The 13,548-nt window shown below is 53.2% G+C and overlaps 1 protein-coding gene across 1 annotated transcript; it reads left to right on the forward strand.

Moving 5' to 3' along the window:
* The first annotated feature begins 248 nt into the window (after window positions 1–248).
* LOC34619238 (U5 small nuclear ribonucleoprotein 200 kDa helicase) lies at window positions 249–13,531 on the forward strand. Its single transcript, XM_026334593.1, has 21 exons — window positions 249–512; window positions 840–1,167; window positions 1,682–2,289; window positions 2,606–2,833; window positions 3,161–3,982; window positions 4,332–4,686; window positions 5,022–5,255; window positions 5,542–6,218; window positions 6,839–7,150; window positions 7,524–7,817; window positions 8,082–8,336; window positions 8,654–8,930; window positions 9,113–9,403; window positions 9,682–9,919; window positions 10,392–10,665; window positions 11,309–11,498; window positions 11,735–11,937; window positions 12,127–12,391; window positions 12,561–12,652; window positions 12,794–12,916; window positions 13,271–13,531. The coding sequence occupies exons 1-21, from the start codon at window positions 249–251 to the stop codon at window positions 13,529–13,531; spliced, it is 6,591 nt and encodes a 2,196-aa protein (XP_026190378.1).
* The last annotated feature ends 17 nt before the right edge of the window (window positions 13,532–13,548 follow it).

The following is a 13,548-nucleotide window of genomic DNA, read 5'->3' on the forward strand; positions in this document are numbered from 1 at the left end:
CTCCTGTTTCTTGTGCAGGTGAGATGGCATAAACCGTCAAGCGGAACCCAAGATGTGCCGAGAGCACATGCGCGATATTGGGGGCTGCTCGTGACTACCTCTTTGTAGGGTTTTCCTCTCTTACGGCCCCTCTGTGCTTTATTCCGTAAAACCTCGGAAGCCCTAGCCTTTTTCCTCCGCCTCTGCGGCGAGAGGTTCGCCGATATCACACCCCTTACCCCAAGTACCTCAAGTGAAGGCGCGCGAAAATGGCGGAAGCATTTGAGCGCTTCAAGCGCTTCGAATACAGACAAAACAGCAACCTGGTCTTGCAACGCGACCCTTACCTTACCGGGGCCCCAGGGGGTGCTCATCAGGGGGAACCAACGGGAGAGCCTGAAACCCTGGCTGGTCGCAAACTGTACCCAATGGGCGACAAGGCAGAGAGAGGCTTGAAGAAGGAGGAAAAGGAGAAGATCGGAAAGCGGAGGGCAAAGCAAGCAGAAGGAGGACTTGCCAAAAGGAGCAAACTTGTAAGGTTCAAATCGTAAAGCTCACTGCGTTTTTTGACGTTCCGAAGTGTACATCCAGGATGCGGCGCCAGCTCGAGTTGCAGGCCCCTCTGTACCTGTTTGAAAAATGTGCCTATGCAAGACCTTTTTCTGGGGGTAACCTGTGCTAGGGGCATGCAGTTTTGCTTGTTCTTGCGGGTCGCACGCTGGTGAGATGAGTGAGGGTGCGATTTCTTTTCAAAGCTTCGCCAGCGGCCTGGGGTGTTGGGATGGAGGGTCGATGGTTACTGCAACAAATGACAGTAGCAGAAGCATGGGCTCCTATGTGTCGCTTTCCATGTCTCGCAGGACGTTAAAAAGGGCGCCACTGTGCTCGACGCTGATGTGACGGAGAACTTCTTCTACCGCCCGACGACCCGTGCCACCAACCAAGTGTACGAACAGCTGCTCGTGGTGCTTCAGCAACAGCTAGGGGATCAACCAGACGAGGTTCTCCGGGGGGCTGCTGACGAGGTGCTGCAAGTACTGAAAGAGGACGGTATCAGAGAGGGAGACAGGAAGAGGAGCATAGAGGGAGTGCTGGGACCCATTACCCAGGACAGGTTTACGAAGCTGTTTCAGCTATCCAAGAATATTACAGACTTTCTGGGGGCCGATCAAGACAGATACGATGCCGGTACGCACAGCGAAAAGACGGGGGAAAATAGTTAGATCATGCGTGTGACCAAGGAATTGCGGGGTTTTGCACCTAGTTTTCTGGCATGCCTGCTTTTGTCACCCCAACACCCTAAAAGCCCTGTACTTGCAGCTTATCTTGGTATCCGTAGAGTCCTTAGAGTGCTGAGTTGTGTGGAATAGTGCTTCAGACTGTGTACACGCTGTGTTGGCAGCTTCTTCCCCCCGCTTGAGTTTAAGGCGTCTCCTGTGTGCCAGCCCGTAGATTTTTCGTACATGTCCTTCTGGTGCCTCTAAGATTGCTGCGTCCAGTGCAAATGCATGCCCATGTTCGTGCGGTGGGTTTTACTTGCGCTAGTGCTCCTTCAAGAGCCTAGGGCTTGCTGCATACAGGCTTTTGTTCCTTCTCGTGCGCGTTGTCCGTCCCCCATGCGTCCTCATTGTATGTACTTCTAGCAGCCGATCTTATCTAACGAACGGTAGGATGCTTGCGCTTGGCATGCGATGCGCAACAGGCGAGCCAGACACGACCGCTGGTGTTGCGGTGGTCTTTGACGAAGAGGACGAGGGCGAAGACGATTACGGGTATTCGGACGTCGAGGCGGAGGGAGACGAGGAAGATGACGAAGAGACAGAAGAACAAGAGGAAAAGGAAAAGACATATCTCGCAGCCAAGAATCTGGACGACGAAGAGGTAGACAGCGCGGAGTCTGCGTACTCTGTGGACGTATCAAAGATCGACCCGCACTGGCTGCAAAGGGAACTTAACGCTGTTTTCTCGGATCCAAATCAGGCGGTCGCTACGGAGAAGGAAATCTTGTCCAGCCTGCCGATTCCGGACATTCAAGAGTGTGAGAACAAGTTGGTGCTAATCCTTAAGTACGAGAACTTTGAGCTCGCGAAGAAGATCCTAAAGAACCGCTGGAAGCTCTTTTACTGCATCCGGCTAGGCCAGGCGCAGACGACGGAGGAGAAGGAAGGTATTCGTGAGGAGATGAAACACACCCAAGAAGGGCAAGAGGTTCTAGAGCTCCTCGATGCCCTAACCTCCCGTAGGAACAAGGAAAAAGAAGTCACCCTGAACGTCCGCAAGGAGGCAGCGACACTCGCCGCCAAGGCCCAGGTATTCGAGCACGGTAGCATTTATGCGCAAACAGTGGAGTTAACCGAAAAGCCTTTAGTGCATACACGGACTGTAGCTTGTAGCGTGTGCCTGCAGCGTTTTGTCAGGATGTGCTGCTGCTGCTGCTCAATAGAGTGTCTTTCTCACTGCAGTCGAAAAGTGCCCTCTTTCGCACTGCACACACCTCCACAATCCGTGCGAACGAACGCCACGAGATCCTTCCGTGGCCGAGGCGGCCCTAGTTCTTATGCCTTTCTGCACGAGCGTGCGATTCAGCAAACAAGACTCTTGAGACGGTTCGTCTTTTTTCTCGCAGGCTCGAGACGCCTCTCTGCGTGCTGCGGAAGCGGAAGACGACGCCTCTGCGTTGGGCGGGGGGGCCCCAGGGGCCCACGGTGCACCGGGGGCTCTCTCAACTCAGGGTGCTCAGAGGAAGCCAACGGGTTCTGTCGACTTGCAGGGCGTCACCTTCCATCAGGGTAGTCATCTCATGGCCAATGCAAAGGTTAAGCTTCCAGATGGGGCTCAAAGGATCGAAACAAAGGTTCGTGTCGAGCTCTGTGTGTGTGTGTGTATGCGCACTCTCGATATGATGTGGCGTGTGGCCACTTTTTATGCCGCTATTTCGCGAGCGAGCGTTCGTTGAGGGGTGTATTTGTACTCGCAGTCTGGGAATGCCATGTAGCGTACTGTGTGAGGCGCATGCTGCCTCGCTGGGGCTCCTGTGCCGTCGGGCCTTTGCGACAAGGGACGCACAGGAGGCGTTTGGGGCTTGGGGAGAGGTCGTTGTGTGGGGTTGTTGGCGCAGGGGCATACAGGAGGCTGAGAGTCTGTGGGGGTGCGTGCATGCGTGCGTGTGCGCCTTGTTCAGAGCTACGATGAGGTTGTTGTTCCTGCTCTGAAGCGGCCAGTCGAGAAGGGCGAGGGCCTTCGGGCAATCTCGACACTCCCGGATTGGGCTCAGCCTGCGTTTACTGGAGTCGGCATCGAGCGACTGAACGCGCTGCAGTCCAAAGTTTTCGACATCGCGTTTAATACGTACGAGGAGAATTTGCTGCTCTGCGCCCCCACGGGTGCTGGTAAAACGAACGTTGCCATGCTCGCGATGCTGAACGTTATTGGGCAGTACAGAAACGCGGCAACAGGCAACATCGACCTGAAGGGGTTCAAGATTATTTACGTCTCCCCCATGAAGGCGCTTGTAGCGGAGCAGGTGCAGGCCTTCTCGCAGAGGCTCCAGCCGTACGGTATCTCGGTTCGGGAGCTCACAGGAGATGCGAATCTGACGCGCGAAAAGATTGAGGAAACGCAAGTGATTGTCACGACCCCCGAGAAGTGGGATATTATTACAAGAAAGGCTGGAGAACGCGCCTACACCCAGCTTGTGCGGCTGGTGATCATCGACGAAATCCACCTTCTGCATGATACTAGGGGCCCGGTTCTGGAGGCGATCGTAGCTCGCACCATTCGCCAGATTGAAATGTCGCAGGAACACATCAGACTGGTGGGGTTGTCCGCAACGCTGCCCAACTACGAAGATGTCGCAGTTTTCTTGAGAGTCAAACCAGAGAGGGGGCTCTTTGTCTTTGGAAATCATTACCGCCCCGTGCCTCTCAAGCAAACCTATATCGGCATTAAGGACAAAAAAGCTATCAGACGCTATAACACCATGAACGATGTTACATACGAAAAGGTAAGGGCAGCACTACACCTTCTGCACCTGCGATGCAACACACACACACACACACACACACATACACATATACACATACATGCAAATACACACATAATACACACATACAAACAGTTAGGGGCTGCTCAGGCGAGGCGTTTCTCTGCCGATGCCTCATGGTGTTTGCTGCTGACGAGCACCTCCTCCCGGCACATATCTGCTCACTCGGATCTGCGGCTTGGTGGATGGCTTCATGGCGGGCTCCCGTCTGCCGTGCTATTTTTCAGATTCGCATCCAGTTTGGAAATTGCTCATGCGTTGCTTACGCTGTATATGAGTTGCTGTGTGCCGTTGCTGCGGACGTCCTCAGGTGCTAGAATGCGCCGGAAAGAACCAAGTGCTGATTTTCGTGCATAGCAGAAAGGAGACCGTGAAGACAGCCAAGTTTATCTGCGACGCAGCCATGCAGAAGGACACGCTGCCTCGCTTTCTTCAGACTTTCTCGGCGAGCCGGGAGATTCTTCAGGCTGAGGCGGAAGCGGTGAAGACGCAGGACCTAAAGGACTTGTTGCCTTACGGCTTTGCGGTCCATCACGCAGGCTTGCCTAGAACTGACAGAAAGCTCGTGGAGGATTTGTTCGCAGACAGGCATATTCAAGTGCTCGTCTCCACAGCTACGCTGGCGTGGGGTGTCAATCTGCCAGCGCATACGGTCATCATCAAGGGTAAGCAAACAGGGATAACGTGGGCGTAAGACGCAAACGGAATTTTTCTGTGACGGGCACGCTTGGGGGACGGTTGCATGCACAGCGTGATACAGCGATGCACACATCTGGTAGCGAACTTGGTGGCTGCATCTGGGAGCGCAGAGTATTTCGTTTCGCGAGTACAGACTCTCTATTCACAAGTGTATCTATCTGCATCTTCATATGGGAGGGAAGCAGGGGGGGAGCTCGTGCGTGAAATTCTTCGTAGAATTCGCTACTTCCTGCGGGCTGCCGTGAGAGCCTCCATGGACTGACACTTTCCAATTGTGTTGTCTGCGCATCGGCTGCAACAGGTACTCAAGTCTACCTGCCCGAGAAGGGTGCCTGGTCCGAACTTTCGCCAATGGATATTCTACAGATGATGGGACGTGCGGGGCGCCCTCAGTACGACACTAGCGGCCATGCCATCCTTATCACGCAGCACAGCGAGCTGCAGTTCTACCTGTCGCTCAACAACCAGCAACTACCAATCGAGTCTCAGATGATCGGCTGCCTCCCCGATATGTTGAACGCCGAGATCGTCTTAGGTGAGCCCTTGGAGTGCTGGTTTGTACATCGTTTCGTGCGTGTGCAACTCTGCGTCTTTTAGTGATGCGCATTGATTGCTCTTCGCAACTAAAGGGGAGATTCTAGCCAGGCGGAATCAGTGGGAAGGGTGCCTAGGGGTTAAAAGGGGAGGCTGGAGCGCAGTTGAGGAGGAATGTGCGGTATCTGAGGGTGAGTCGTGGCTTGCTGGTCATCCACTGCATGCTTACTGCTCTTGTTGATCTACCTGCGGTTCGCATATGCGTTTGCGTGCGTTGTCTCGTTTAGGGTCTATTAGAAGCAGAGAAGACGCCGTTCACTGGCTGGGATACACATACCTCTACGTGCGCATGCTGAAGGCACCCGCCTTGTACGGCATCTCGCCTGCCGTGCTAAAAGAAGACAAGCTGCTTGAGCAGTATTGTATTAATCTAGCAGACTCTGCCTTGAAAATCTTGGACCGCCACTTCCTCATAAAGTATGACAAGCGGACGGGCACGATCCACGTGACGGCGATGGGGAGGGTGGCGAGTCACTACTACATTAAGCACTCGACAATTGCGGTGTACAATGAGCACCTCAAGCCAACGCTCTCCGACATCGAGCTGCTGCGCTTGTTCTCCCTGTCTTCGGAGTTCAAGTACATGCCTGTTAGAGAGGAGGAGAAGCTGGAATTGCAGCGGCTCATGGAGAGAGTCCCCATTCCCGTGAAGGGCTCTCCCGACGAGTCGTCATCCAAGGTCAACGTCTTGCTGCAAGCGTACATCAGCAAGCTCAAGCTTGAGGGGTTCGCCATGATGGCGGATATGGTGTATATCCAGCAGAGTGCCAACCGGATCATGCGGGCCATTTTCGATATATGCCTGAGGAGAGGATGGGCTCAGCTAGCCATGCGAGCCCTCCAGTTTTGCAACGAAATTCAGGGCCGCATGTGGAGTACGATGACACCACTGAGGCAATTCAAGGTAAGTCTCAAAAATATCTGCTAGGTAGAATTGGGGGGAGCCTTAACCCGAGCAGTCCGTCTCCACTCGCTCATTTTCGCTCAAAAATACCTCCCTTCCTCAAAGGACACACATACATCATTCACACATAAACACATTCACATACATTCCCACACATGAACACATTCACATACATTCACACACATAAACACATTCACACACATAACCACATTCACATACATTCACACACATAAACACATTCACACACATCAACACATTTTTACACACACACTAGGCAGGCCACGCGGCATTCTGTTGTTGCCTCCCCTCCCCCTCTGTCGGTGCCGCCGTCTGCACAGCCTTTGCAACTGCTTCTGCCTTCGTTTCATGAAATGTTTTCCATCATTGCACGTGTTTTTTCATGTTGCGCAAGCAAGCAGAGAGTCTAGTCCTGTGCCTAAATAGGTGCTCAAAGACGCCTCTTTTCAGGCCGCTTCGAGTGCCGCTTCTTGTTCATCTTTTCCGTTGAGGGCATAAACCCTCCTTGCCTGTATGTACGAGGGCTCTCTATAGCCGACTGCAAAGAACGTCCCGCGAACTTTTGTTGTCGCAGTCCTGTGGCACGTCTCCCTCTACTGCAGGTGCTGCCTGAGGAGTTGCTGCGCAAGATCGAGAAGAAGGACCTGCCCTTCGATCGGTATTACGATTTGACATCGACCGAAATCGGGGAACTAGTGCGCGTGCCCAAGATGGGGAAGCTGCTGCACCGCCTTATTCACTCCTTCCCAAAGCTGGAGCTTGCAGCCTTCGTGCAGCCTTTAAGTCGGTCTTGTCTTGTCGTCGAGCTGACCATCACACCCGATTTCCAGTGGGACCCCAAGATACATGGAAACGGAGAAGTCTTCTGGATCATCGTCCACGATGTTGACTGCGAGCAAATCCTGCATCACGAGGTAAAACAAGCGTACTAAGTCGAATGCCTCTAGTCCAACGTGCAGAATTGCGTTTTTAGCACCCTATTTGCCGGCTCTCCGAAAAACCCACTTGGTTCCTGTGTTGTGCTGGGGAGGATCTGGAAGCTTTGTGTGAAGGGGAAAGAGGACTTCTGGCGTGTAGTCACATGTATATACATGTATCTATATGTATATGTGTGTACCTACGTCCATGGCTAAGTATGTATTTGTGCATGGGTGTCCTTGTATTTGTGTATGCGTGCCTTTTTGTATGTGTTTTGTGTGTGTGTGTGTGTGTGTGTGTGTGTGTGTGTGTGTGTGTGTGTATCTGTATGTGAGTGTTTGTATATGATTGTGTGTTCTTTCTCTGCAGATGTTTATTCTCCCTGCTTTCCAGGGAGAGGTCGAGCACACTCTCACGTTCACGTTGCCAGTGACGGACCCGATCCCACCAAGTTACTGCATTCGCGCTATTTCAGATCGTTGGCTTCACTCCTCTGCCTCTCTCCCTATATCGTTTAAGAATCTCATTCTTCCAGAGAAGCCTATGCCTCATGCAGAGCTTCTGGATCTGCAGCCGCTGCCAGTGTCGTCGCTGCACGATAAGAAGGCCGAGGAACTTTATAAGAACGATGGCATCAAGGCGTTCAACCCCATTCAAACACAGGTAAGCGCTTTCTTTGCGCGCTGCAAGAAAGGCGTCAGGCGTCCCCATCAATCTTCGTCTACGGGGTCCCGATGGCGTGTTGCTGAATGTCTCCAACTCAGTATTCACGCATGCGAGCACGCTAAGGGCGGACGGGGGTAGGGGGAGAAGGTTGTGCGAGGGCTCATCGCGGCCTGCCTAGGTACCTCTTGGACGTATTGCGTTGACCGTAGTTTGAGCATCCCTGTGCTGATTGCGTCTTTGTCTTACTTCTGCCTCCTTCAGGTGTTCTCGACTTTGTATTCGACAAGCGAGCCTGTCCTCCTCTGCCTGCCGCCGACGAGTGGCAAGGAGATTTGCATCGAATTTGCAATCCTCAGGATGCTAAAGACGGAGCCGGCTAGCGCGTGGAAGGCCGTGTACCTCGCCCCTTATGAGTCTGTCGTACAGGAGACTTTGCGCCAGTGGAGCTCCAAGTTGGGTGGAGGCCTCGGCCTTAGAGTGACAGAGTTGACAGGCGATTTGCATGCGGATCTGAAGGTACGGTCGGTCTTCGACTGTGTGCACGCTACGCTGTGTGCGTAAGAAAGCGGTGCAGCAAGCAACAGCAGCCTACCTCTTGCATGCGCATGGGCTCGTGCAAGCGGAGGGGCGGCGAGTGATACTGTGGACGCCACCTCTTGCTGCCAAACAGTAGCTAGCGCAGAGCAGTTGTGCTTTCACGCTTGAGAAAAAACCTCTGCGCGGCTTGTTTGGGGGTGAAGATCTCTTACGCGGGCCGCTCCTGCCTGGCGGGTATGCACCGAGGCCGCACATGCGCAGAGGTTGTGGGGCCTGCCGTGTGGGTGTCTGTACAGCTGCTCGAGCAGTCGCACATTGTCTTGTCGACTCCAGACAAGTGGGACTTTCTGTCACGGCGGTGGAAGACGCGCAAGGTGTTGCAGTCCATTCGATTGCTGGTTGTCGACGACCTGCATCTCTTGAACTCCCCGGTTGGCTCGACTCTCGAAGTCTGTCTCTCTCGCATGCGGTACATATCCGCTCAGCTGCCGCAGCCCGTCCGCATCGTTGCTTGCGCGAATTCTCTTTCGAACGCAAAGGACGTGGCAGACTGGCTCGGCGTCTCGGCTAGCGGTGAGTGCAGCCGTAGACGCTTCCTCGGGGCGGGGTGTCCGCCAGAGTTCCTAAAGGGGGTATCCTTTCTGGTCCTGTGATGGGGTGTCTGTCGAGACACGTGTTTCTTTTTTCATGTTTTTTATGTTTTTGCACACCACCGCCCACGCTCTTGAGGGCCTTCCTGGCTGCCTGTGATTCAGGGCTGTTCAACTTCCACCCAAGCGTGCGGACCGTGCCTCTGGAGATTTCTCTCCACGGCTTTGATGTGTACAACAGAGAGGCGCGTCTGCTGGCCATGTCACGAGCCGTCCACCAGGCCATCAAGCTCTACACGGCCCCCTCCGCGGATGACAGCAGGAGTCGCAGCAGCCGCAAGCTGAAGAACGTCTTAGTGTTCTGCTCAGACAGGAAGCAATGCAGGCTCACTGCCATCGACCTGCTCCTCCAAACGGCAGCTGACGACCAACCAAAGAAGTATCTTCATGTTTCAGGCAAGCCCCTTCAAGCATTTTTCTTTTGATTGTTTCCTTTTATTTTAGAGGCACCTCTCCGCCACAGGCTCTAGCTCTCTCTCTCGCAAGCAGCTCTCGCCTAGGTGTGCCTCCTCAAGTCGCACGCAGGAAGCAGGAGAAACCAGCTCGTGAAGCTTTCTCCTGCTGTGGGGAAGGTGGTTTTTGTATAACTTGGGTGTTTTCTTGTTATGGCCCTAAGCGATGGCCTGACGCGCACAATCCCTTGCCACCTCTCCGAATTTGCGGACGTGCTGCAGACGATACAATAAAGCAGTACACCTCGATTGTGCGCGACAAGATGCTTCTGGAAACCCTCTCATACGGTGTTGGCCTCTATCACTCCGGACTTTCTGCAGCAGAGCGGCTTCTGGTGCAGCAGCTGCACTCCAGTGGCGCTATTCAAGTGGTTGTCGCGGCCGAAGAAGCTGCATGGGGGCTGCAAATGAGTGCCCATTTGGTCGTAGTCGTCGATACGAAGCGCTTTACTGAAAACGGGTGCTTAAAAGGACACGTGTACATGCAGCTCATATATATATATACATATGCATACATATTTATATACATCTACTATACATACCTATATATGTATATGCATTTCTTCCCGCTGAAATAGCCTTATAGGGAGGGGGGAGGCATGCCTCATTGCTGGCTGCTGTATGGCGATGGTGGCGTCAAGCAACTCACGAGCTTGTTTTGTTAAGGGCGCCTCGAAGCGTGGCATCGTATGAGTTTTGATGGCGAATTCACAGCATCCACGCTGCTTCGCGTTTCTTGAATTGAGCACAGCGGAAAGCGCCTGCAGGCTCTAAGAAGACCTGGCCATTCATGATATTCTGTTGTCTCACTCTATACATTTATGTATATGTGTATACATGTGGGCTTGTGCACTTGTGTATGTAGAGAGTGCATGTTCGTGTGTATTTGTATGGGCTTATGTATGTGGATTTGTGTGTGCTTCCCCTCTCAGTTACGAGGATTATCCCATAGCCGATGTCTTGCAGATGCTCGGCCGCGCTACACGACCCGGCATTGACAAGCACGGCTACGTGGTGCTGCTGTGTCCCTCCAGCAAGAGGGAATTTTACAAAAAGTTTATTTTCGAGCCTCTTCCCATCGAGTCGCAACTCGAGCAGCACCTCCAGGACCATGTGAACGCGGAAGTTGTCCTCAAGACTATCGAGAGTAAACAAGACGCGGTCGATTGGTTGACATGGTCGTTCCTCTACAGGAGACTTTCTAAGGCAAGCTTTTGTCGTGTGCAATCCATGCATTTTCAGCGCGAGAACGCTGCAGCATACTTGCATGCACAATTGCTTCGGCATCGTTCTGCAGGGTCATGTAGAGGCGTGGTGGTTGTTGTTGACTTGCGTGAGAAAACAGCCACCCTTTCAGATCTAGTAGGCGCTCTCTGCCTTTCTGCTTCGTTATCGTGGCAATACCATATATGGAGTTTGAACTGAGATAAGGGTCTATAATATTGGTGGGGTATGCACTTTTCAATGGTATGCATGGTAGCTAGACCTAAATTCCTGGCCGTGGGAGTTGCTTCTTCGGCCCCCTCTGCACCAGCATATGCATATGGAATGCTCGTGACAAGAGGTGTCAGCGTTTTGCCGTGGACGGTCCTCTGCAGTCTCGGCATTGTCTCGCGTAGAAGCGGCGAGGGTTCCACACTATATGCATCTGCATGGAGAAGGACGGGTATAGAGGGAGCTGTCTGCCTCAGCGCGTCAGCTGTCTTTTCGGGCATTTCGAGTTGTGTGATGTCGTGTGCTTGCTTCGTCATTAACAACTTGGAATTCTTTGTGCCCCTTTCTCCCCACAGTGGAGGCCTAAGGCACCAGCGAGTTGAGAACTGCTCTCTTGGGTGGTGAATGCCTGCAGAACCCCAATTACTATGGCCTGCAAGGGACGTCTCACCAGCATCTTAGCGACTATCTCTCCGAGTTAGTTGAGTCTACAGTCCACACCCTTGAGCAGGCGCAGTGCGTCGCGGAGAAGAACGAAGTGGACCTCGAGCCTCTGAATTTGGGGCTTATCTCAGCCTTCTACTGTGTGAAGGTTGCCACTATCGGTGAGGCTATATATATGTATACATGTGTGTGTGTCTGCCCGCGCGTGGAGTCGTGTTGGCGCTTGCCATTTCGTTTTTTGTTGAGATCCAGCATATCGTAACACAGCTAGGGCACAGGGAGTGCAGAATGGCGTCGGCCTAAAAGAGTTTCCACTTAGTTCTGTGCCCCTCTCAAAACGCACTCTGCCGCGCATCATCTGGACTATGGTCAAGCGTCCCACCGGTGTTTTGCTCAGAACTCTTTAATCGTTCTCTTGCTCCCACCTCCAAGCGTCGCGCCCTTCTAGAGATACTCTCGGCAGCAGCAGAATTTGGATCGCTGCCTCTGCGTCCTGGGGAAGAGACGGTCCTTAAAGGCATAGCCCAGCGCATAGGTTTGAAGCTCCCCGCCAGCACGGACTTCGCCAAAGCCAGCACAAAGGCTCTGGTGCTGATCCATGTGAGTGCTCCGAATGCGCATGACTGCATGTGTGTGTATGTATGTGCTGCTGGCGACTGTGTGTGCTGCTGCTGCGGGCTGGAAAGTTCCTTGCCCTCTTCAAAGCAGTCCAGGACCTCTAACGGAAGGAGGACGGAAGGGAGCTGCACGTTGCTTTTGCGCGGAACAAGGCGTTTGTGTGTCTTGCAGGCGCACTGTCAGCGGGCAACCCTGCCAAGCGACCTGGTGGCAGACCAGAAGCAGGTGCTAGAGCCTTGCGTGCGACTGCTGCACGCTTTAGTAGATGTCATTGCGAGCAACGGATGGCTTATACCAGCCCTAGCCGCGATGGAGGTATCGCAAGCCATCATCCAGGCCGTTCCGCATGCTGGATCAGGAGAGCAGAACAAACTGTTGGCGTCGCCGCTGAGACAGCTGCCTCACTTCTCTGCAGACCTCGTGAAGGCTGCGAACGGTCAGTACACCCCGAAGGGAGGGGGGGGTAGAGCAGCAGCATACCTCACTAAGCGCCCACACCTGCGGGATTGTTGCGTGGGCTGGCACTTTGCACACAGTGAGAGGTAACGCCGATTTGCACAAAAATTGAAGCAAGGTGAATAGCTGTCTTGGTGCTTCTGGCGCAGCAATGGATGTAAAGGACGTGTTCGACTTCATGAACATGGAAGACGCACAGCGAGAAAAACTCCTTGCGCCTCTAACCCAAGCCCAACTTCGCGTGCGTTACCCGAATGATTCAACATGCAAAGCACGTGCTTGCAATAGGGACAAACTCGTGCCTTACTTTTTATCGGTACTTGGGTGCATGCGCCTCCCCGCATGTAAGTGAAAGTGTTTCTGTGTGATATCCTCTCCTCAGGAAGTCGCCAAGGCCAGCAACAGGTACCCCGTGGTTTCCCTCGAGTTTTCGCTATCCAAGACGGAAAATCTTAATCCAGGAGAAGGTGTCCAGTGCACAGTGCAGTTGGAACGAGACTTAGCGGTGAGACATCCGAGCCTCATTTAGGGAACGCCGGATTCGCACACCGCCGCCTTGTTATGCCCGCACAGCCCTTAGGCCATGGATGCCTATGTATTGTGCAGTTGCCCTCTGGTTTTCGAGGTGCTTCCTAGCAGCCTTTTTGAGCACTTTCATGCAACGCGCTACTACATTTGTCTATCCTTTCGTTGCTGGAACCCTCTCCATGAAACAACTTCGCGCAGAACGACCTCGTGTGTGATGGCCGGCAGTTGGGGTCACACCGCTTTAAAAGTGCGCTTATCAGTATATATTCCCGTTCAAGCATCATACGACGTCTATGTACATATATATATGTCTATGACCTCTTTCTTGCAGGATGGTGATGTTGTCGGTCCTGTATACGCGCCCTTGTTCCCCAAGGAAAAGGAGGAGCAGTGGTGGCTGGTGATCGGGCAGTCGGCCCCAAATGGACTGAATGCCATCAAGAGGGTCTCTATTACGAAACAAAACACTACAGTAAAGCTCTCATTTGATGCGCCTGAGACACCAGGGAAACATCAGCTCGTCCTGTTCCTGATGTGCGACAGCTACATAGGCGCAGACCAAGAGCATAAGTTCGACATTCGCGTGCGGTAGCTCAGGTGTGCGTTTAA

Source organism: Cyclospora cayetanensis, unplaced genomic scaffold (genome assembly GCF_002999335.1).
Source record: "Cyclospora cayetanensis isolate NF1_C8 unplaced genomic scaffold, CcayRef3 CcayRef3_contig_45, whole genome shotgun sequence".
Taxonomy (NCBI): Eukaryota; Apicomplexa; class Conoidasida; order Eucoccidiorida; family Eimeriidae; genus Cyclospora; species Cyclospora cayetanensis.